The 23,174-nt window shown below is 41.1% G+C and overlaps 2 protein-coding genes across 2 annotated transcripts; both read left to right on the top strand.

Annotated features, from left to right (window-relative positions):
• Positions 1-904: 904 nt before the first annotated feature.
• On the top strand, positions 905-3,700 carry rpl19 (ribosomal protein L19). Its single transcript, XM_079232596.1, has 6 exons — positions 905-932; positions 1,299-1,405; positions 2,108-2,230; positions 2,373-2,493; positions 2,934-3,044; positions 3,513-3,700. Exons 1-6 carry the CDS (start codon positions 928-930, stop codon positions 3,628-3,630), a joined length of 585 nt encoding a protein of 194 aa, XP_079088722.1. The 5' UTR covers positions 905-927; the 3' UTR covers positions 3,631-3,700.
• Positions 3,701-11,676: 7,976 nt separating this feature from the next.
• st8sia6 (ST8 alpha-N-acetyl-neuraminide alpha-2,8-sialyltransferase 6) lies at positions 11,677-20,292 on the top strand. Its single transcript, XM_079232538.1, has 7 exons — positions 11,677-12,245; positions 14,294-14,368; positions 14,487-14,561; positions 15,242-15,386; positions 18,444-18,556; positions 18,664-18,756; positions 18,835-20,292. The coding sequence occupies exons 1-7, from the start codon at positions 12,151-12,153 to the stop codon at positions 19,307-19,309; spliced, it is 1,071 nt and encodes a 356-aa protein (XP_079088664.1). The 5' UTR covers positions 11,677-12,150; the 3' UTR covers positions 19,310-20,292.
• Positions 20,293-23,174: the final 2,882 nt, after the last annotated feature.

Here is a 23,174-nt window from a genome sequence, read left to right as displayed (position 1 = left end):
CAAATACATTTGGCATCTATGGACATTACTTAAAATACATTTTGTATTTGTTGACGGTCTGGAAGTCATTTAGTCTTAATAGGTCAGGCTGGTCTCATCGGTTATATAGTGCACAAACCATCACACAAACCATCCTTTTTGGGAATAATAGAAAAAATGCAGCTATATTTAACGAGGCTACTGATTTAAGAAAGCAAACACACACACACACACACACACACACACACACACACACACACACACACACACACACACACACACACACACACACACAATTACACTATAATAATTCCCTCCATTGAGATTATTTAGTGAGTTTTATGATACCTTATTGCACTGTGGTATTTTAATTTCCTATTTTTCATCTTATTCTTTATTTGTAGGAAGCTGAAATTAATGTGTTTATGGCTTTATGTCAACGATTACACATAACAACTGGTTAGATGAGACGTTGAACAATATCATTTGAAATAGTTGTCTCCGGTTTATGAGTGCAATGTATCAAACATAATATAAATATTCTTTCAAACGTACATCATTTTGTTAATTTTTTGACTGGAGTCTGGTATCTGGGGCGTTTCTGGTCTCAACACTGCACCCTTGTGTTTATAAAGCAGAATGCGCTTTACAATTCCTCACCCACAATGCATTGCAAAAACACTGGTTAGTACTATTATTTTACGAGGGGAGAACAGCCATTGAAACGTTTTGAATAAACTCAAGATTGCTTATATCTGTATATTTCCTACCATTTTTAGCTTTCATTTTACCGAAACGTCAGTACTTCTAAATAAAAGTGTTATTAATAATGTGTGGTATGGTCAGGGCTACCACCGAGCTGTTTCGTGTTCAAAGGTGGACTCTCCTCTACAATGGTAGAGTCCAGTCCGTCTATCAAGCCTTCCTTTCCCTACTGAAGTAGCAGCCATGAGGTAGGACCGCTGTCGATGGCATAAAATAAGTCATCATTTAACCGTTAAAATGCACGTTTTTAAACCCCTCATCACTCCAATAAATCACACGAGTGTCTCCTTAATCGTTACATGAACCTTAAACCTTACTCCAAAACCAACAACACACATTTGCACGTGCCTCTGTGTGACACGATGTGGCAGACGGGAGAAGCCATGTTGTCTACCCGGCTGTTTGGACCGTTAGCTGTGCGGCTAACGGCGCGGAGACATCGTGACAACACTATGACACGTGTCAGCGTTGTGGCACCACGTTTGATACACCCGTAGAAACAGGGTGGCAGTGTAATCGTGAGGTGGTAACCCTGGGTCATGTGTGTCCTGCAGCATGCTCAGGCTCCAGAAGAGGCTGGCCTCCAGCGTCTTGCGCTGCGGCAAGAAGAAGGTCTGGCTGGATCCCAACGAGACGAATGAGATCGCTAACGCCAACTCACGTAAGTCAAGGTTATTATTATATCTTCACCTTTTCCTGAGATACTTATATGACAACTCTGATTAGTTTTTGTGTCTCAATGGGTGAATTAACTTAAGTTAAGCGGGCACCAGCTTGTCACTTGGAAGTGATTCTGAGAAACATGAGAGCTACGTTTTAATGTCTGCTTTTGTTTATCTTGTTGAGCTGACGATGAGAAACAAATACAAATGACTGGTTGAATTGGAAGGAACTGATGTCAAGATATCCTGACATAACCTGATAGTGGTCACCCAACTTGGCTGAAGCCTACATTATTTTAGTATTATTAAATAGTGTCTTTCATAAGAACCTCCATGCATGATACATGTTTGTCTTTTGAACTCCACATTCACAGTTTGTAACACTGTTTTGTTGACATTTTAAAGTCTGTTGTCCAGCTTTTGCTGACCTTTTTTAAAATTATAAACTCCAAATTGGGTGAAAAGAGAAGACAATCCTCAGCCAACAAAATAAAGAGTAAAGCAACATATCAACATGTGTTCTCCATGTGATATTAAAATGGTTGCTTAAATGTAATATTGCAAGGTCTAAACTGCTGTGTTAAGAATATATGTTGCTCCATGTAGTGTTCAGTAAGGATGTCCACACTGCTGCTGATGATTTCTAAAGATTTTATAGATCAGTGCATTCCTGTAGCTCACTTGTTTCTTTCTGTCTTCAGGCCAGCAGATCCGTAAACTGGTGAAGGATGGTCTTATCATCCGCAAACCTGTTACGGTCCACTCCCGTGCCCGCTGCCGCAAGAACACACTGGCACGTCGCAAGGGAAGACACATGGGAACTGGTGAGTCCAAACTGCCATGTTTGAGGAAAGTTATCGTGTAAAGATGGCTATGTTGTAGCTAAAATTAGAGTCTTACTACATTGATGATTAGGATCAATACCTCCAGGAGAGTTGACATGACTTTACTTATTTCTTTTCTCAGGTAAGAGAAAGGGTACAGCCAACGCTCGTATGCCAGAGAAGCTGTCCTGGATGCGCCGCATGCGGATCCTGCGCCGTCTGCTGCGTCGCTACAGGGAGTCCAAGAAGATCGACAGGCACATGTAGGTTTATGACACCGTCACTGGTTCAGAATCAGAACCATTTATTGCCTTGTATGTTTTCACATACAAGGAATTTCTCCTCGTGACAATTAATTTGTCCTGGTTGTTTCTGCTCTCATGGATGTGGCCGGTCTTCAAGTTCAAAGTTTCTGAAATTTGCTTTTTTCACATAAGCCTGGGTTTTTAATATAGCTGTTTTTCTAGTGATGATATTTTGTCTCACAACCCTACATTTAAAGTTTTTAATACTGGTTAATTTGTAGTTTCAACCCTGGGCTTATGTTACATTAATCAGACTCCTGCAAGTATTTTTAAATTTAGGATTTAAGGTCAGTAAAGGTTATTGTTACATACTGGCACACTTACAAGATCTGGTGCCTCTGAGCAGTTTGTGTATTATGGTATTATTTCAATGCTTTTTTTCCTCCGCTGTCTCTCAGGTACCACAGCCTCTACCTGAGGGCCAAGGGTAACGTGTTCAAGAATAAGCGCATCCTTATGGAACACATTCACAAGCTGAAGGCCGACAAGGCTCGCAAGAAGCTCCTGTCGTAAGTTTTGACCCAGCTTAAGTTGTGTTTTGTTCGTGTTTAGAAAAGGGCAGTTTGAACTGTATTCATCCTGAGAAAGTGTTTGAGTCGGACACTTTTCGTTTCCTTTCTAGTCCATAACATGGTTTCCCCTTTTAGAGAAAGAGGTGAAAACTATATCCAGTAATTAATACTTGAATATTATCTCTTTTGCTTTACACTCAATTGTGTCTTGGTGAGTTTAAGCTATAGATTCACACTTATAAAAGCCTTTCACGTTGTTACTTCAGAGAAAAATGGGTTTATCTAGATTTTCTCCAGCGACATGTTGTTGGGCTTTATTGTCAGCTGGGTGTTAGATTTTCCCCGGCCCACTAAAAACAACACTTAACAGAACAATTCCAACTAGGCATTCATTTGAAACCAGTGCACGTGCATTGGTTTTGTTTTGGATTGCACTGTATGAACACCTGTCTGCCTGTCCTACAGTGATCAGGCCGAGGCCCGCCGCTCCAAGACAAAGGAGGCCCGCAAGCGCAGAGAGGAGCGTCTCCAGATCAAGAAGGAGGAGTTCATCAAGGCCCTGGAGGAGGAGACCAAGAAGTAATCTGGTTCTGTCAATCCTGCTTGACACTACCACCTGTCAGGTGCTGACAATAAAAGTGTACATAAAGACACTGATGTCCTTGTATCTTCTTTCCTCAAGTGAACACCTTATTATTTATTAGTGGTGAATAAAAAGTAGCTTGAGGGCAATCACCTCTAGTGATCATGAGTCACCCGCTGCTAATTGCTCCACTAAATTCACCGTCTAGTCTATAATTTCGTATGTTTACTTTTTGGTGCTGAGCTAGTGGACAGTGCCGTAGCGGCTGCCTGCTGGCTGAAAACACGGAGTGGTGAGAGTGAACCAAACTACATTTATGGGCTAGACGAGTAAATAATGAGCTAAAACACACTATAAAACTATGAAGCTGGGAACTGCAGATCCAGGATACATTTTTCTGTAGGTGCATCACTACCAATGGCCGCATTTGTATTGTAACATTGTCTTCAGTGTCATTTAAGATAAAATAATCCTTTGTGAGTCCCGCAGTGGGAACATTGCAGGATTACAGCAGCAGTGCACACAAGAGACACATTGTAAATAAAAAATCAAGTAATATAAATAAACAGAAGAATACAGTAGCAATATTAAGTAACCAGACATAGTAAAAAGTATATAAAGTGCTTAAATGTATTTTATATTGCATCAGATGAATGTAATTAAAGTGTTCTAAGTGTTTGTGATCTACTGTGAGCCCAGCTGGTTATGCAGCCTGACAGCAGCGGGAAGAAAAGCCTTTCGGTACCTCTCCCTCAGACACTGGGGATGAATCAGCTGGTGACTGAAGGAGCTATGCAGCGCTGCCAGAGTCCTGCATGGGGTGGGGGGCGTTGTTCATCATGGATGAGAGCTTAGCCATCATCCTCCTGTCCCCCACCACCTCCACAGTATCCAGAGGACACCCCAGCACGCTGCTGGCCTTCCTTACAAGTTTGTCCAGTCTCCTGCTGTCAGCTGCTGTGATGCTGCTGCTCCAGAAGATCAACTCCATAGAAAATGGCTGATGCCACCACAGTCGAAGAAGGTCTTCAGGAGTGCAGGGCACTCCAGCAGAAAGAGTCTGCTCTGTCCCTTTTTGCGTGGTCAGACCTGTCCAGCTTGTTGTTCAAGTGAACACCCAGGTACTTATGAGATTAAACAATCTCAATGTCCAGTCCCTGTATGCTCACTGATACCAGAGGAGACCACCTTGCTAGAGTTTATCTGGAGGCGGTTCCGCTGGCACCTTCCTAAAAAGTCCTGGTTCAGTTCTCTGTATTCCCTTTCATCATCGGCGGAGATGAGGCCGACGATTGCAGAGTCGTCAGAGAACTTTTGCAGGTGGCAGTTAGCAGAGTTGTGTTCAAAGTCCGAGGTGCATAAGGAGAAGAGGAATGGAGCCAGAACAGTTCCTTGTGGGGCCCCTGTGCTGCAGGATACCCGGTCTGACTCACACTCCCGTATCCACACATACTGTGGACGGTTGCTGAGGTAGTCCAGGATCCATGCAGTGAGGTGGTGGTCCACCCCGGTCTGCTCCAGCTGATCCCTCAAAAGCAATTTGAGACATTGTTTGTGTAAAATGCCAGTTGTAACTGCGTTATTGACTAGAAAACCAGTATAATTACATTAATTATTACGTATTTGCTATTCCCCAGGCAATATCAAAGCTTCACTGATTAAACTGTAACATTGTGATCAAAATGGTCAACTGAGGGGATTTTATTTTTTCCCACTCTGCACTTTAAAAATATTTTGCACAGGAATAAGTATATGCAGACCAAAAAGTATGAACAGAGGTTGATTTTATTATTAAAAAAGCAGCTCAGGACAATATTTATTACTGGAATTCTCATTCTCTATCCTGTCGTCCTCTCAGGCTGCAAAGTTACATGAAAGACATCTTAACATTACCCATGTGTACGTGGATGTCCAAGATGAGCAGGCAGGTTGTTTTTACACATTCAACCTTTTTGGTAACTGACAAAAGAATCCCAACTATACTTCTACTCAATTACATCTCAGCCAGAAATATATATGTTTTACTCCACTATACTCTTTGATTCCATAAGTTACTTTGAAGATTCATATTCAGATCAATGCACAATATAATCAAATAAGTTGGAATGAATATAAAGCCATTTTACTTGAATGCAGGATTTTTAGAATATTTTAAGATACCATTGCTACTTTTTTTGAGTATTTCTCCCCCATGCTCTGGATGAGCTCTTAACCGCCTCTCAGCTGACGTCTCCTGGTTAAATGGGAAACAAGCTGGTAGGTGGACCTTGAGTTGGGATTACAGGCGACTATTTTCTAAGAGAAAGAACATGCATGCTTAACCTCTGGTAACATTTGGAAGTGACGGCTGCTTTTAAACTAAACAGAGAAACACAAAAACAAATGTCTCCTTTTAAGTCTGGGAGTTACTTTGCAATTACATCATGCAATGCACAAACTCCTGGAACAAAGACCATGTTTGAGAAAAAAATTACAAAACAAATTTAATAAAATCAGTTGCTGGCAGTGGGTATATCTTAAAAAGAGTGCAAACAAAACCAGTGCAAATTAAATTTAGGACATCATTTTTCTTTCATTTGTAATATTGAATTCAGTTTGAATGCTGTCTTTGTAACTTGGCCTCTGGTAACATGTTGTGCTCTTGTTTGTCACCACATACGTTTTTTATCAGCGCATAAAAAATAATAATCAGACCTCTGATATAAAGCCGATCCTGCTCTCTGAGAAATGAAAATCCTTGTTAACCTCCTTGCCGGACACTGTGATGACCTCCAGTGACTCAAAGCTCACATGTTTGAGATGATTAAACACATAAAGTCCCCCGTCTCATTTTCTTAACCCAAATCTGTGAAGTATTTGGAGACATAGCAGACACACCGTGTGAATAAAGTTAGTCATTTTAAAGGTTTGTTGCCATGTGGTTGCAGTTGGTATGAGAAATCCAAATATCCGAAGGTTAAATATCGGCCAAGGATATCCTGTCCTGAGTGTCGTCTTAAGAATGGTGTGATGAGAGTTGAGTCAAATAACGAGTCAAATATCTGTTAATTAATTGTTTTAAGGTCACTTTTCACAGCAATGATGTCTTGGCCTTGTCTGGACCAGACTAAGTGGTGATCCCTAAAATCTAATATATTTCAACACCAATGTATTTTTGCTCCTGGTTCGTGCAGTCGAGAGGTTTCCTTCCACAGATACAAACTTTGTGATGTGTGTGTGTGTGTATGTCTGACATGTGTGCACGGTGTGTGTCTGCTGACAACTTTTGTCAGTTGTGTGTTTTGGTGTTATGAGTGCACATGAGACATGCAGGCTGGTAGTAGTTCAAACATGAGGGTACCAGGCCTCATGCTAAGCGGCTCTGGAATGCACCAGGATCAGCTGTTCCTCAACCACATGACCTCATTACTGCCCCCCTCAGGCCCGCCTCCTTCATCACACCTCCCTGTGAAGCCAGTCACCAGTCACAGCCATGGCAAGTGAGGTGGAAGGCGACAATTTAAGGGCCCACAGCTGGAGAAAGCAAACAAAATCACTTCATCAGGTTACCCAGAGCTCCTGGAAGCAGATGCTGTTTCAGTCAAGCCTCATCAGATGAGCTAATGAGAGGAACATTCTGTTGAAAATCCACAAGAAGATTTAGTCAAGCCACATGAGTTTCTACAACAACCCATGACTGGGTTGTAGCCAAGAACATAGGAAAATAGTCCAACGTTATGACCGAAAGATATTTCCCCCATTGACTCATTAGCTAATAATCTCAGCTCCAAGTTAATGTATTATTTAATGTAATTAAGGGTTTTTAGAGCCTTGAAGCATTGAAAGTCTTTTACAAGAAGAAATGTCAAAATTAGAGGAATGTAATAAAAGTATATTGGATGACAGAATGTTTTTCTTTATCCAATCAATCATCTGCGACCCCTCAGATGTGTCTTGGCCCCCAGGTTGGGAACCTCTGCTCCAGTATATGCACTAGTGTGCACCAGTGTGTCAAAACCCCCAACATTTCGATACATGAGTCGCAGTTATGTTGTTGGATACTGTTTAAAAGGGACAGACAGGACATGTACGTTGGTTGAAAAGATGGCCTAAATTTACATTAACATACATTTGCATTAGCTGTTTATCTAGTTGCGGAAGTTCCGCCAGTTATTTTCACATGCAATGCTGCTGAACTTTTCCCTTCCTGTGTACACATCAAATATTCTGAGTTTCCTTTATATGACCTGAAAAAACATTAAAATGTGTAAATTTACATATTTCTGTATTATACACACAATCAGCAATAATCCACTCCAGGCGACTAAGGATTAATTTGTAATATATTGAAATGGAGGGCTTTCTTGTTCATTACAGCCATGGCGGGATGTGTAAATGATGTGCGTGTATGTCTGAGTGTGGTCTACAGATTTGTGTGTGCGTGTGTGTGTGTGTGTGTGTGTGTGTGTGTGTGTGTGTCTCTGCTGGCACCTTTTGTCAGTAAAGCTGGTCACCTTATAATCTAGTTAAAGGCCTTTCGTCATTTTTATACCAACTCAAAATTATTGTGCACTTTTGACCCTCTTGCATCATCCTTTTTTACATCCTTTTGTAGTTCACACACTGTCACACTACTGAGAGAGAAGGAGCAAATACATGTTTCCCTTACAATTTTGCTGGTGTTGCTGATTCATTCATCTGATTAAAGCAGTCTGTCTCGCTTGAATTCAGCGTGGTCAGCATATGTCACTTTTCAACACTTGGTCACTGTACAACCTGTTATGTAGTGTTGCTTACAACAGGCCGGGTTCAGACCGCATGGAAACAAGTGTCAGTTAACTTTCTGAGTTTCTGTTTTCTCTTCTTTCCATCGTAACTGTACTTTTTTTTTGTCTCTATATATTCATAAAACAAAACCACAACACGAACAGCAGCAGGCCTGACAGGAAGCTCGCTGTGCTTCCAGGGTAACCTTCATCAACCTCTGTGTCTCGTGTGGTTTCACTGCATTGACGATCCGGCAACTTGCGTTACTGCCGAAGGAGGGGGTCGTATACGAGGGGGAAGAGGGGGAGTACAGATTCATCGGGTGCTGTTTGGGTGACAATAGGACCTTTGTCTTTCCGTCTGCCTTGTGATGATGTCACATGGGTTCTTTAGAGGAAGTATGCTCCCCCTGCAGCTTCTTGCCCACTGCACCTCCATTATTGCTTGACACCCCGAAGCTAGCCGCCTTCAGACTTCCTCCAGCTCCACACACACACACACACACACACACACACACACACACACACACACACACACACACACACACACACACACACACACACACACACACACAGAATTAAAAACGTATAACTTCGCCATGTATTCTTGGAGCATACAAACATTTTTGTAGTTGTAATGAACGTGTGCAGAAATTTGTCAACTTTGTCCCAACCTTTCTCTCTGCTGAATAAGAGGTGAATCACAAAAAGCTAGCTCCTAATTACACCATTATCCATCATTAAGATAATAATTCCAGTATGATTCATCCATGCAGAGCAAAAGAGGCTTCCTACAGGCATGCAAGAGCTGCACAACACCATGAAATCTCCTGTGTTACAAGGTTATAAATGTCAGCTTGAAAAATCACTTCTGTGTTTAATGTGTTTAAATAGCTTGTGGGGTCTTTGGATGGAAATTGCATTGTCTGTAATAGGCTAATGACTGACTGTTGTGCGTGGTAGGCATCAGGATGGCCTGTGATGAGGGGAAACCAGATAAGAGGTCTGGATATTTGATTTAACAGACCACCAGAGAAGCAAGGTGTTTGTTGCTGTACTTCTTCTGTGATACGCTGCAATTATTCCGGGGCAGTGGCTTCCTTCTTCTTGTCTACAGCCCTGTTATTATCATGGAGCTTCGATGCTGGAGAAAACCTTTCTCTCCACATTCCAGCGAGTGTCTCATGATGCATGAAAGACCATGGATGTATGTATTTTCTCCAAGAGGCCTCCCTCTCACGAGTGAGTTTGTTAGGATGCAGGACAAGCTCGGGACCTGCGGGTGGAGACAATCAATTCATATTTAGTTTTCTTCTGCTGAAAGATGTTTCAGATATAGATCTGGATTCATAAAAAAATACTTTCATTGTGGTTCTTCCTGAAGAGCTGAGGTTCTAACCAGAAACAACCATTTGCTTCTGAAGAAGCCTTTTTTGAAGAAAGAGTGCTTCAAGGTTTTGATGCAAGACTAACGGTTCCATTAAGAACCCTTTTCATCCAGTCAAGGATTCTTGAAAGCATGTGTGTAAAGATCCTCGCTAAATCACATCAGCCCGGGATGAGTTTGAGATATAACCTTTCAAACTCAAAATGGAAGAATTAACAGCAACGCTATCAGAGTGAGTTCATAATAATGTCCTTAGAAGGTGATGAGGGTGAGAAAAGAACCTCCAGAGAGGGTTCTGGGTGGAACCATTAATTGATCATACTTATTGTTTAGCTCAAGTATATAGTCCTCTGAAAAGGTTTCAGATGAAACCTTTATTAAATAATAATAAAAATTATACCAGAAACCTAAAAACTTTCCCCAATGGGGACAAGCCAAAGAACCCTATATGGTTCTAGATTTCAAAGAGTGATTTATACAAGATTTATGCGCGACTGAACGATTTTTAATTTGACATTAAACATTTACAATCACCCTTGATGTCAGAACATTTGCCTAGCCCGAATAGTAGTTATGTTGGACATGGGCTTTGCACACTATGACAGGTGACATCACAGCAAACACATCACACATTCAACACGAGAGGCCGAGCTGCTCACTGGAGTCACCAGATCTGCTCATCCTTCAAGGAACCATTACGCAATGTGTGTTTGAGCTAAAGAGCAGGTGTAGCTTTTACTTTCCTTAACAACCCTCGGCCTCATTAGGCTGATTTAGTTAGATGTTGAACCTTCTTTATTGATTACTCCTTCCGTCTGCTCACAGCAAAGCAGCCTTATACACAAGTTGTCTGCAAACCCTGATGTCTGCCAAAATAAAAACCTTCCTAGAGCTCTTTTGTTTTGGATTTCTGTGGCGTTGGGGGTTGCTGCGGCACAGCCCAGCTTACCCAGCATGTAGTAACTAGGCATTACTACTTTATTGCATGGAGCTCAGTGTGGAGTTTTCCACTGGGACCGGAAATCAAGAAGGACATATGACGGGGAACTGGGTGTGGTCATTTTCTGGGTGTTTATTTCAAATGCATCCCATAGGCTCAACGTATTTGACCATAATCCTACTTGAGTTTTACCGCCTAGATTGTATTCCCCTTTCATAAATCACAAGGCTAGCAACGCAGAGCTCCCAAATGAAAGCAAAGCAACAAATGACTCATCTGAGCATTAACTCCCCACCCCTTTCTGCTTTTTGTCTCTCTGTCTGACTCCCTCCGGTTGTCTGCTTCTCTCATTTCCGCTGGCTGTTACGATAGTCACCCTGTTGATACAGCCGACGGTGCTGCCATGTTAGAAGTCCTTTCTCATCTCAGCTGAGAGGAGACTTCCCTTCCTTTGGCCTCCCAACCTCAAACTCCCTCCCACTACCTCCCAAACTGAGAACCACATGCTTTTTTTTTGTAAGAGGATACCAGACGATACAGCTGGCAATGTTTGACATGGGAATAAAAGAAACTTGTGTGTAGGTAAGAGTTTGGGGGTCACTCCGATTGGATAGGAAGCCTCTGCCCCTTGCAGTCTTTGCCACTCATTGGTCTTGAATGTGTTTCCTGCACACACACACACACACACACACACACACACACACACACACACACACACACACACACAAGTCAACAGGCAAATGCTAAGCTAATTCAGTACTGGGCACTCATGTTACTGCCTCCTTTTTGTGCAACAGGGAGAGGGGCTTAAGGGATGTGGGCGGAGGATGGCTGGAGGAGGGAGGGGAAAGCAGAGAGGGAAGGCTAGGGCTCTGGGGTGGGGGCGGAGAACAGAAGGAGCTTTGGGACAACGGTGGAAAGTAGGATTGTGAGTTTCTCTGTTGAACACGTGGGAAAAAGAGTAAAAAGGATGAGTGAATCAAAGAGACGTGACAAGGATTGAAGGATGTGGTGGAGCAACAAAAGACCGTATTTGTCTCAAATGAACCGGAAACAAACAGGAGTAGAAGAAAGAACAAGTACAACAAGAACAAGGTGCAAGAGACAGAGAACTTGCCTGAACAAGAAGCAGCTAAAGAAGAGGCATGCTCTCACTCACCCAAGGAGGGAGAGAAACCCTGAGTCAAACCTAACAGACAGGAAGATTGTGAGGTCACCGAGGTAAAAGAAAACATAAGAAAGCAGAGAGGCAAACGATTAACACTCTGGAGAGAGAGAGAGAGAGTGAGAGAGAGAGAGAGAGAGAGAGAGGGGTTGAGCCAAAGAGTGGGGAGGAAATCTGAAAACAGAGGGGGACTGAAAGCAGATGACGAGTGAGTGTTGAGCAAGCAGAGAGCAAGACAGAAGGTGAGGGGGCCTCCGGGTGAAGCTAGCAGGAGGTGAGAGGCATGAGGGGACTGCATTCACTCTTCTCTTTGGTGATCACTTTCTTCTTTTTGGGGAGCCTGCTGACCACTCTCATCTGGTACATGGCCGACAACAAGTAAGTGTGCAGCTACCTTTCCCAACCACACAGCACTTTCTTCAATACTTTTGAATTTTGTATTCGGGACGAAGACGACCCCGGAGACGAGATTTACCCTGTGGAGCGGTATGATGATACATGGCAGAAATAGAAGTATGCTGTATAGATTTGAGTCAAAGACGGAAAGGATGGGAGATGTAGTTTGTGTATAATGAAAATCTGTTTGTATCTGGGTGTCGATGTCAGGATTTATTGCACAATGCTGAGTAATCTAAGATTGAAGATATGAGAAACATTTCCAGATAGCACACTCACTTCCAGATAGGTTCATTTCCCTTTCAAATGTTGTTTTTGTTGCATATAGCAATGGCAGACAGCCTCACACTGAAAAATAAAGAGTTAGTGAAACTGACACAAGAGGCAACCACACCAACTGGATTCTATCAGAGATTTTATTTCATAATCTTCAAACCTTTTTTTAAATGTATTAACAGGAAGAGAAGAGGATACAGAACTACAAGCAACACATAGTCTCCCACAGTCCACAGATATTACAACACACATACCTGCCACACGTCGCCTGCTGAAACGTAGCTCAGTAAGGTGATTTTGCACACTGTTTTTTCTTGTATGGCGGGTGAAGCTGATGCTGCTCTCGATGGGAAATCTCTGACTGCAGAACTCTGTATATTTTTCTATTTGCTTCCGTCTTTATTGAAGTTCTAATTTCATACATACAAAACTCCATGCTACACCACCAGAGGTGTCAAGTAACGAAGTACAAATACTTCGTTACCTTACTTAAGTAGAAATTTTGGGTGTCTATACTTTACTGGAGTATTTATTTTAAAAATAGCCTCGTTACTATTTCATTTTGGTTTGTTTTCACTCCGGCTTGTCATCGTTCAAAAACACACACACAAAACCTCTCCGCCCCGTTGCCCACAGATACGTGCGCGCGCACACAGGTGAGCGCTGAGCACACGCACCAGCAGACAGAGAGCGTCGAAAAATATGTCGCGTGAAAAGTAGACCGCTATATCTGCGTTTTAAACGCTCCCAGGGTGAAGATGCAACAGCAGCTCTCATGTGAGGAGCAACCGGAGTTCTCCTCGCACCGGAGCAGCTCTCTGAACTGTCACTGCAGCCACTAATACTGATACAACGTGATGGTTCACTCATTCACTGCACTCATTCACTGCACTCATTCTGTTTGGCAATTTTTTTTTAACGCTTATTGTTTTCCACAATGAGCTATTTAGTAGTAGAGTATTTTTTTGCACAGATAGAATTTACACAAAACATTGTCTGATGGGGCAATCTGATTTACTTGAAAGTGATTGCAATTTTCTTTATTCTGTTATTTACAAAAGCACAGATGAGTCACACAATTATGTTATTTACAGAAAAAGTTTGAGAACCACAGCTTTAAGTGTTTGTGCCGCCGCCGCCTATTTTGCACTATTACAATACTTATAGGCAACTAGTTATCATGTCTTCCGCTCCATGAAACGCATGTTAATGCTCAGTAGTACACATATGGTACTTTAATGTATTTGCATTGTAATAAAATGTGATCATTTTAAATGGGCATATATGCAGCTGAAACGGGTAGCCTAGTGCATCCCACATTTTTAAACATAACATTTTAAAACATTATAGTCATTATGGCCTTTATAAAAATGATTGTTTTGGGGGGAGGTGGGGTAGTGCACTATAGGCCCCTGAGACGCGGCTTTGTCCTTAATGGAAAACAAACAAACATTCCCCTTACATTACTTTTACTTTTATACTTTTAAGTAGTTTTTAAACCAGTACTTTTACACTTTTACTTAAGTAAAAAGCTTGAGTTGATACTTCAACTTTTACAGAAGTATTTTTAAACCCTAGTATCAATACTTCTACTTGAGTAATGAATGTGAATACTTTTGACACCTCTGTACACCACTGAGTTTATAGATTATAGTTTATGGGATTGCTTCATGTAATGAATACGTGTATGGCAGTTTTATCTCTGACAGCAGCATTTTACTCACCTGTCCTGTGTGTCCTTGTTTGTGTCACAGTAATGTGGAACCTAAAAGGCCATCTTCTCAAAAGAAAAGTGCCCCTCCGCCTTCTGACGTTTGTAAAGGCTGCAGGTGAGAGCAAACACCATCACTAACATTTTTGTTTATGCGTTTAAGACATGTCAGCGCAACATGAGTTACACCCTTGTTTGTGTGTGTGTGTGTGTGTGTGTGTGTGTGTGTGTAACAGGGAAGTCATTAACAAAGTATTAGAGCATTACTCTAAAACCTGGAAGAAGCAGGAGGACAATTACCAAAAGTTCAGGTAAGAGAAAAGGACATTATACATTGACACGGTTTGGGGATGTACAAAGAGTATGAACTTAAAAAGTTTAAAAGTACATACAAACTATTTAGCTGCAGCAGTCCAATTGCTCTTTAATATAATCCAAAAATTAATCAAAACTCCTCCAGATACAGACTAGACACCGTAATTGCACCACATCCTCTCTTAAAAAAAAAAAGGAAAACATGAAATCCTTCTAGGTCTCAGTTGGCAGTTTTAGGAAGCTGTCAGATCAATCCAAAACACTAAATGAATAAAATGTTTCTGAATGCCATTCTAATGTTCTTATTTGTCACAGACAGTCACAAAAGCCACAAAACAAAATCTATATGTAATGCTTTTTTTCTTTTTATATGGTAAGAAAGAAGATCATTTTAAGTCACGGAAGGAGTGGAAATAGAAATGTTGAATAAAGCAGAAGAACTTGCAGACCAATGTCTACCACAGGGTCTAAATATAACATGTCTGAGGGTCATGCGACTGATAATGAAACTCAAGGACTTCACCAAAAGGACCCCGAGACTGCTTTCTCTCAGGTCTTCTTATCGGATTAAAATTCTTATATGAAAGAAGAAAATCTTTCAATTTGATGAGCTCCTACTGAAGTTGGCAGACTCCAGACCAGTATGTTATCTAACAAAGTCTTTGTGGTGCCACAGATCCCAGCTGAGCAGCAAGTGCCATGGTTCTGACAAGGCCATCATTACCCAGGCCAACACTCCAGTGGGAGCAAAGCTGGTGTACGACGGAGAAAAGAAGAAGACCCTCCAGGTGACCCCGGAGATTTTCAGCACTTTTGCAAAGGTATGTTGTTTGTTATAATGAATATTTAGCACAACATCTGCTGCTTGTTTGGTGTCTTGATTCCTCTAATGGTTTACCACAGACATTACTGCTCTGCTCTGTTCTGCTCTTGCAAGCTCTGCCAAAGGTCATGTGTCTCCTCACACGTTGGCTCTTTAACGCACACAACACACCACGTATTTTGTGGTAAGGGGCTCACAAACTCAGACCAGACGACTTCCTGAGCTTGAGTTAGTCTGTACTGCTGGGTGCTGCACTTTTTTTTTGCTGTGACCAATAAAACACATTTTGGATTAACATGCAAACACACTGTAAGTAAAAGCAGTGTCTTTACAAGTGAATGGGCAATCACATTTGAACAGTTCACAGGTTTACAACTTTGAACAGAGAGAATATTGATCTTCTGGATTTTAAGTATTTGTTTTGAATATTACACAATATTTAATTTGGGAGAGCAAACTAACAGGGAGGACCAATATTTGAACAGAGGACCAAGTGTTCTGCAGTCAAATTCTCTTGAAAATAACTGAAAACGTGAAGTAATAAAATGGATAAATGTAATGATAAAATACAATTGTGTCACGACCGGTTGTGCTGGGGCAGAGACTCAGGTGCAGAAGGAAAATGACAGTAGTCCCAGTGAGGCCAAAATCAAAAAGTACTTTACTTAGTCACCAAAAACAGATACAAAAAGGGCAGGCAGGGAATCCGGAGTCCAAGACAGTCAGAACAGACAGATAAGGGATAGCAACTAGGACAACGCTGGAGAGCTCGGCTGTAACACACAAGACAATCTAGCAGGGGGCAAGGGAAAGCAAGGGAGTATATATCTATCTATAGATATATAGATATATATATCAGAGAGGGGAAACACAGGTGTAGGAAATGAACAATCAGGAGACACTGGAGAGACACACATACACAAAGATCTAACAGGGTGTTACAGATTGTGCAAAAATCTGATATGGAAAATGAGCCACCAAAGATTTCAGTTTTTTCCCTCTTCAACATAGAGTTATCTTGACTTTGACCTCAGCTATATCTAACTCTGTATCACACCAGACAAAATAGTTTTTGAAGCAAAGCAGCATAAAAACTTAAAAAACTAAAACAATAAAAGACACTAACACAACAGACTATACACAATACAAATTGCAACAAAGCAGCCTTGTGTTAAAAAGACAAGTTAAGTCATTATTTATTAATTATTATTTGCCATCCCACTTAAGCATGGTTTATACTAAAATAGGATTTAGACGTTGAATGAGAGAAGGGCAATGGAGAAGTGAGACTGTGGCTGAAGGGTGGGAGGTACAAAGAAGATGGGAAAAGCAGCACTGAGGCACACTTTGTGACACTAAGTCTTTCCACAATGATCTGGTAAAGTGGAAGTGAGATCTCTTTAATTGTTTAGTCTAAGGAAGTTAGCATCACAAAATGAGGTCATGAGCACAGACTTAAAGTATCCAGTGACTCATTTTCCTGAAGTAGATTCACAACAACTGTGTCATCTGCAAGTTTGAAGCTGCTTGTGTGCTTCGTGAGAGCTTGTCTGATGGCTTCATAAACATCCTGAATCCGACAAGGACGTACTGTGTTGTGCTGAGGTGAGAAATGAGTCCGGTTTGGAACTTCTTTCTCTAATTTGATTTGATTTGTTTTATCACTTCTCATGGAAACAATTTTCCAAACTGAGGGACCGTTTCACATGGCTTCACGTCTCCCCCCTCGCTGAGGCTACATCCACACGCATGCATTTTCGTTTAAAACGAAAAATATCTATGTCCACACAGGCACTTCAGCATTGTTTGCTGAATGATTTCTGTCCACAGCAAACCTGAAAATCAATAGTACATGACTATTCCTAATTTTATTGTATAAAAGTCTATGAGAAAATGACCTTACTCACTTACCTCACTAAACATTGAGTTTATGGTCTCAATCACCAGTGTCAAAGTCTTCTTGAATAAAGCATGAACCATTTTACAGGGCATATCTACCTTGTGGTGCAGGTTGCTACCAAGGTGTCTTCAAGTCTGGGGGTCATCTGGGTGTTCAGTTTACAACTTTAATCCTTTCACAGTGTTTTTATTACTGTTTTACTGTTTATTTATATTACTTGATTTATCATTTACTATGTGTCTCGCAATTTCCCAACTGTGGGACTAATAAAGTTTTATCTTATTGTTCATGAAGGTTAATATTCACATTTTGGTCAATATCATAGTCCACAAAACAATGTACAGTCAGCTAGACCACATGTGTCACAGTTCAGCTCCACAGTCTATTTTTCAGTCACTTCCTCGTCAGTCTAACTCCCTTCACCTGTTCACTAACCTGCCTCTGATCATTAATCAAGCCCCTGCCTGCCTCCCAGACACACCTTGCCAGATTGTTCGGTTTTCCATGCCAGACCCTCCAGCACTCACTCACAGAATGATCTCCTGTTGCCGACACTGCCTGCCCCTGTTCAACCCACCAGTCTTTTGATCCTGACTCTGTTTAACTCTGCCTGCTGTTTCCGGAAGTTTTAAATAAAAGGTCAAAGATCCCTGGAATCTTGTGTGTTGCATTTGGGTCCAGATACGACCGGTTCCAACATCAACTTATAATATACAGTGTCACATTGTTATTACATTAGGGGGGTTTACAGGGGCACCTATATATTTGAACTGGGAATCTATAGGTTCCCCAAAGTATACCACCCAAGAAGCTTCACTGATCTGCGTAGTTTAGGTTGCAATCTGTAAAAGGATTTATGCTGTAGTTGCCTCCATATATGTACAATTTCAAATTGCATTTACAATTTATGGCTATACCTTTTTATATTGCAAAAAATATAGAATAGGTATAGATATGGAAAAACCCAGACTCTGATGCCACTCAACCAGAGAAGGAAGGAACCAGAATCTTGTTCATTAGCAACTGCAATGAATAAACATGTATTTGCAAATTAAATCCAGCTCTAGAGTCCCCTCCCCTAAAATGTCTCTTTCACACAGTATACCAGTTTAAATGTTGTTTTTGTAAAACATTTTCTGTTGATGTTAATTCCAGGAGCATCCGTTCCAAAACAAAAAATGGGACACATGTGCAGTTGTTGGGAACGGTGGGATCCTCACCAACAGCACCTGTGGAAAGAGGATCGATTCATCTCAGTTTGTGATCAGGTGTGAACGGTGTCCAGTGTAGAGAACAATCTTAATCAACATAATTAAGCTCATCTCTGTGGAAATGCTATATAACAATCCCTGCATCTTCTTTGTCGTTTGTTCAGATGCAACCTTCCTCCCTTGGACAAAGGCTATGAGAAGCATGTGGGCATCAAGACTGACCTTGTCACAGCAAATCCAAGCATCCTCTTAGAGAAGTGAGCGAAACGATGAATCACTGCCCCTTAAAATGTTCCCTTTTGTCATGTTGCTTGACATCTGGTGTTTATTTTCAGGTACGGGGGTCTGATGGGGCGACGGCGTCCGTTTGTGGAGAGTCTGCGTAGCTATGGCGACTCCCTGCTGCTCCTTCCCGCCTTCTCATTCAGCTTCAACACTCCCGTGTGCTTGCGGGCCGTCTACAGCATTGAGGACTTTGAAAGGCCCACCCAGACTATCTTCTTCAACCCAGAGTACCTCCAGAGTCTGTCCGTCTTCTGGCGCTCCCAAGGCCTACGGGCACTACGGCCCAGCACCGGCCTGATCATGGCCAGCATAGCGCTGGAACACTGTGCCGATGTGCATCTGTATGGGTTCTGGCCCTTCAGCAATCACCCACATGGACTCCACGCCCTGACGAACCACTACTACGACGATAGACAACCGAAAAAGAAAATCCACGCCATGCCGGCTGAGTTTGAATTATTGTTGCAGCTGCACAGTCAGGGGGTGCTCAAGCTTCACCTGGGAGATTGTCCAGGTGAAAATTGATTCTCAGACCCGGGGGCGGCTGACAGGACAGGAGCAAAGTGCCTTGTTTGTAGCCCAGTTGCTCATGAAGTCTTTCACACTATTTTTGAATGAATGCAAAGATTATTTTTGGCTGATGACATATCTCCAGCCAAGGTGAATGCTTGGACGTAACAGTGAGCAGCAAAGACATTTGCACTAAAATAAAAATGCAACTATTATTATGCTGTAAACATTATAGTGTTGCAATGGATCTAAACTGTATTTATTAACACAAATGTTCCAGCTGGAGTCTGGAGGGAGCGATTTTGATTTAAATGGGAATCCTTTGTGGGAGTCGACATTGTAGTGCCTTCTTTTGGATCAAACTGAATGTATTTTGAAGAAAATGGAATACCTCCTTTACGTGAATATTGTCGGACTAAAACACTTTAACATTTAATGAAAACGGCTGCACAATGAATGTAAAGATTCTTTTGACATTTATTTGTTCAAATGCGCGTCACACATTTAACCACGTAGAACAAGATTCTAGAAACTCTGTAGGATAAATGTATGATACTCACACACTTTAATCACACAGTTGTTGTAAAATCATGGTGCTGGTTATGGAAGATGATATCTGGGAACTTGTTCTCACTTTACGTTATTGATGACTGTATGTGATACAAACAGGAGGTAAACCTCACATATTGGTACAATGGAAACCAACACTTTTTTAAGTTCATGTAAATGCTGAATCAATGTATGGTCTTCAATATAATGATTAGGAATTGTGCACTTTGGGGGAAAATTGTAACCTTTGGTTTGGAAGTAACATTCGCATTAAGACTTGGGTGGCTCTTGTGTAACTGGAAGTACTGCCTTTAATGTTGATACTTATAAAGTCTTAACAGTGATTTTTGTGAAACTTGAGATTGTTGAAGGGTCAGTTTTGGAATTATTATTTTTTTCTGGGAACATCGAGTTGTGAGGGAAAATTAATCAACAAATAAATATTTATCACAAAAGGGTTATTTGTAGGTTATTAGTGACTGCAGCCGAATTCATTCGTCAACAAAAGCTTCTCCCAGACGACTCAACTTACATGATTTAGTGTCTTTTAGCCTCTAAGTGTCCCCAAATCTGCCAAGATTTATCATTCAAATTAAGTATGCTGTTACAAACCGCATATTTGGCTGGAACACTATATGCTCCATTGATTATTAGCATAGTTTTACACAGAGCTTGTATATACATATCTCTATTGATCATCTCTATTTTACACTTTATATGGCAAAAGTATGATAATTATGTCTTCATATTTCTATTTCTATTTCCATATTCAATGCAGATGTGACACTTTTATATGTATTCCTCCATTGATTTCAGACCTTATTTAAACCTCATGTAAGACATATGCCGGTGTAGTGCATTTGCAATGAATCTATAATATTTCTGTTCATTATTTAGCCTCATATTTTCCATTTTAGATGCAGCACATCAGCGGCCTATACATTTCTGCACTTCACTAAGTTTCTCCTGTGTGTACTGCTGCACGGCATCCCACAGTTATGGAGAGGACCAAAGATGCAAACATCTGGATGATGATTTTACAGGGAAACAAAAGAGAACAGGGCAACACTAATATATAACGGGGGAACTCTATTGATGTGGATAGCTGCCTGACATCCCTTCTTTCCCCTGAAAAAAACAGAACGTCTGAGTCACATAAAGTAGAATAGTTTGGGAAACTTTAGACCAAGTTGCCAGTCTAGAGTTTGCCAGAATCATGCAGAATCTGGGCAAATCGCCTGAGAATGCCCCATCCTCACTCTAGTGCTCCCTCCTTTGACCGGAGGTCGCCCTCTAGTGGCTCTAACTGCAAAGCATCTCCAGCTTCCTCTATTCCATTGCACTTCAGTTTGTGTCCTTCTCTTCAACAAAACACAGTAAATACTTGAGTTGAGAAACTTTGCTCACTGAGGAACAATTAAATGAGGTCTTATTGATCTCCAGGGGAGGACACAAAGAGCTACTCTTACGCTACACACAACTACATTTCCATTTAAAACAGGGTTTTAAAACAAAAAAGATCTACATCCTCAGGCGTTTGAACATCATTTGTGATATTATCACTAAACCATGATAATATTTCAGTTTTATTTATCCATATTTGTGTTTCCATATTCAATGCAGTGTAGTGTTGAAACGTACTGGACCAGTCTATGTTCTTCTCCTCTTTCCCTGTCCCCAAATTCATAATGGTAGCATGCATCTGTTCAGGCTTAGTACATCCGGATAATTAGGCCAATAATGGGATGAAGTGTTTGTTTCTTTTTTAGAGAGAATAGCCCGCTGCTACAAGTTCCCATCCAAGACATTGCTCATGGGATTCCACTCATATCGGCAGTGACCTTGTTGTACATCCAGCTGCAGCACTCTGCTCATTCCCACTGGCTCGTCTCTCCAGAGAAAAACATAAAAACATTTGTGTCGTCTATTCTCCAGGAAATTTGACTGCAAACTCTTTAATGATGACAGGGACAAAGCTGAAAACACTTGATTTAATACGTTAGTGTTTTATTAAGGATAATTCAGTTTATTCAGCGACCAATTGGACCTAACATTGTCCTCGTAATGCACAGTGGCTGAAGTAGCAAATTACATTAATTATTGTCACTGTAACTGGGATTATTTAAAAAATATTAATAATTTTACTTTTACAATTTGTTTTCTCTCAAAGATTGTGCTTCACTACATTTAAGTCAAATCTGTTATAGAGTAATAATAAATAACCTTCAGTGGCAGTGGTTGTTGGGTGTACGATCGCACCTGCAGTTTGCGAACAGGACAAACGTGTGCAAAATAATAAATGATATTTTGATGATACGTTGACTTTTGGTAGCATCTGCCTTAGTTAATCACTGGTTTATGCACCACCTAGCTAGCCAGTACGCTAGGAGGCCTCAATCAAACACACCCAGCAGGTGCATGCTGGGTCCAGCTTAAATGCTAAATACTAAAATGCTCTGTTGGATTCTCCCATGTTGACTTCTGCCTTTGAGGAGTGTGAGGAGTGTGTTTGACAACAATCCCTGATGTGACTGCAGAGCTTCATTCAACTCACATGCTGAGAAACCTGATTGGACTGGTTATACTGGGACAGAGAGGCTGCGTGGAATGGTTGTATTTTGCTTTGAGATTGAACAAGAGAAGTTGAACCTGGAACAGATTGAGGAGTTCTTCTTGGTGATCAAGACAAACAGCACGCTGACTGTGATGTTTTTTTCTAACTCTCCAGTGGAGACCATCAGCGTAGCTTTGTGTGTTAGTGAGCGTCCACTGTCTGCAGCCGCTGCAGAATTTATATAGTTTACCGTGTGTCCATGTTGCTGCCTCTGTTGTTAAATTATTATTATTACACCATGTCCATAGAATTTTGCATCTATTCCCTGCCATTTATTTTGGATGTTATGTTATCTTTTCTGGTTCATTCTAGTAAGGCCACACTGAGGAATACAGTTGTTTAATATGTCATCAGTTGATTCTCTTGTGATGTTCTCCAGACAGACTCTTTACGTGCTTGTCCATGCAATGGTTCTGCTTTTATTCACTATACAGCAACAATACAGCAATGTTTTTTCTTGAAATGAGGTGGGGAAATGATTCACAGATCCCCTGAATATCAATCCCTGCTCCCATTCATACATGCCAGTAAATGTTCCTGAACATTAGGCGGGTCTTGCCAGTGGGATTCCTAATAACGCCTCTTTTTTGTTGCCTACATGTCTTGTGTAATTTAAAAGGTAAAAAAAGTTATTTTGTTTATTATTTAAGTAATTTTCTACTCTTTTTATTCCTGGCAACTTTTAAAGGCAAGGCAATTTAAAGCCTCACAGACTCA

Source organism: Taurulus bubalis (assembly GCF_910589615.1).
Source record: "Taurulus bubalis genome assembly, chromosome: 17".
In the NCBI taxonomy this organism is placed as follows: Eukaryota; Metazoa; Chordata; class Actinopteri; order Perciformes; family Cottidae; genus Taurulus; species Taurulus bubalis.
The sequence above is the reverse complement of the archived record's forward strand: the minus strand, read 5'-3'. Positions and strand labels throughout refer to the sequence as shown.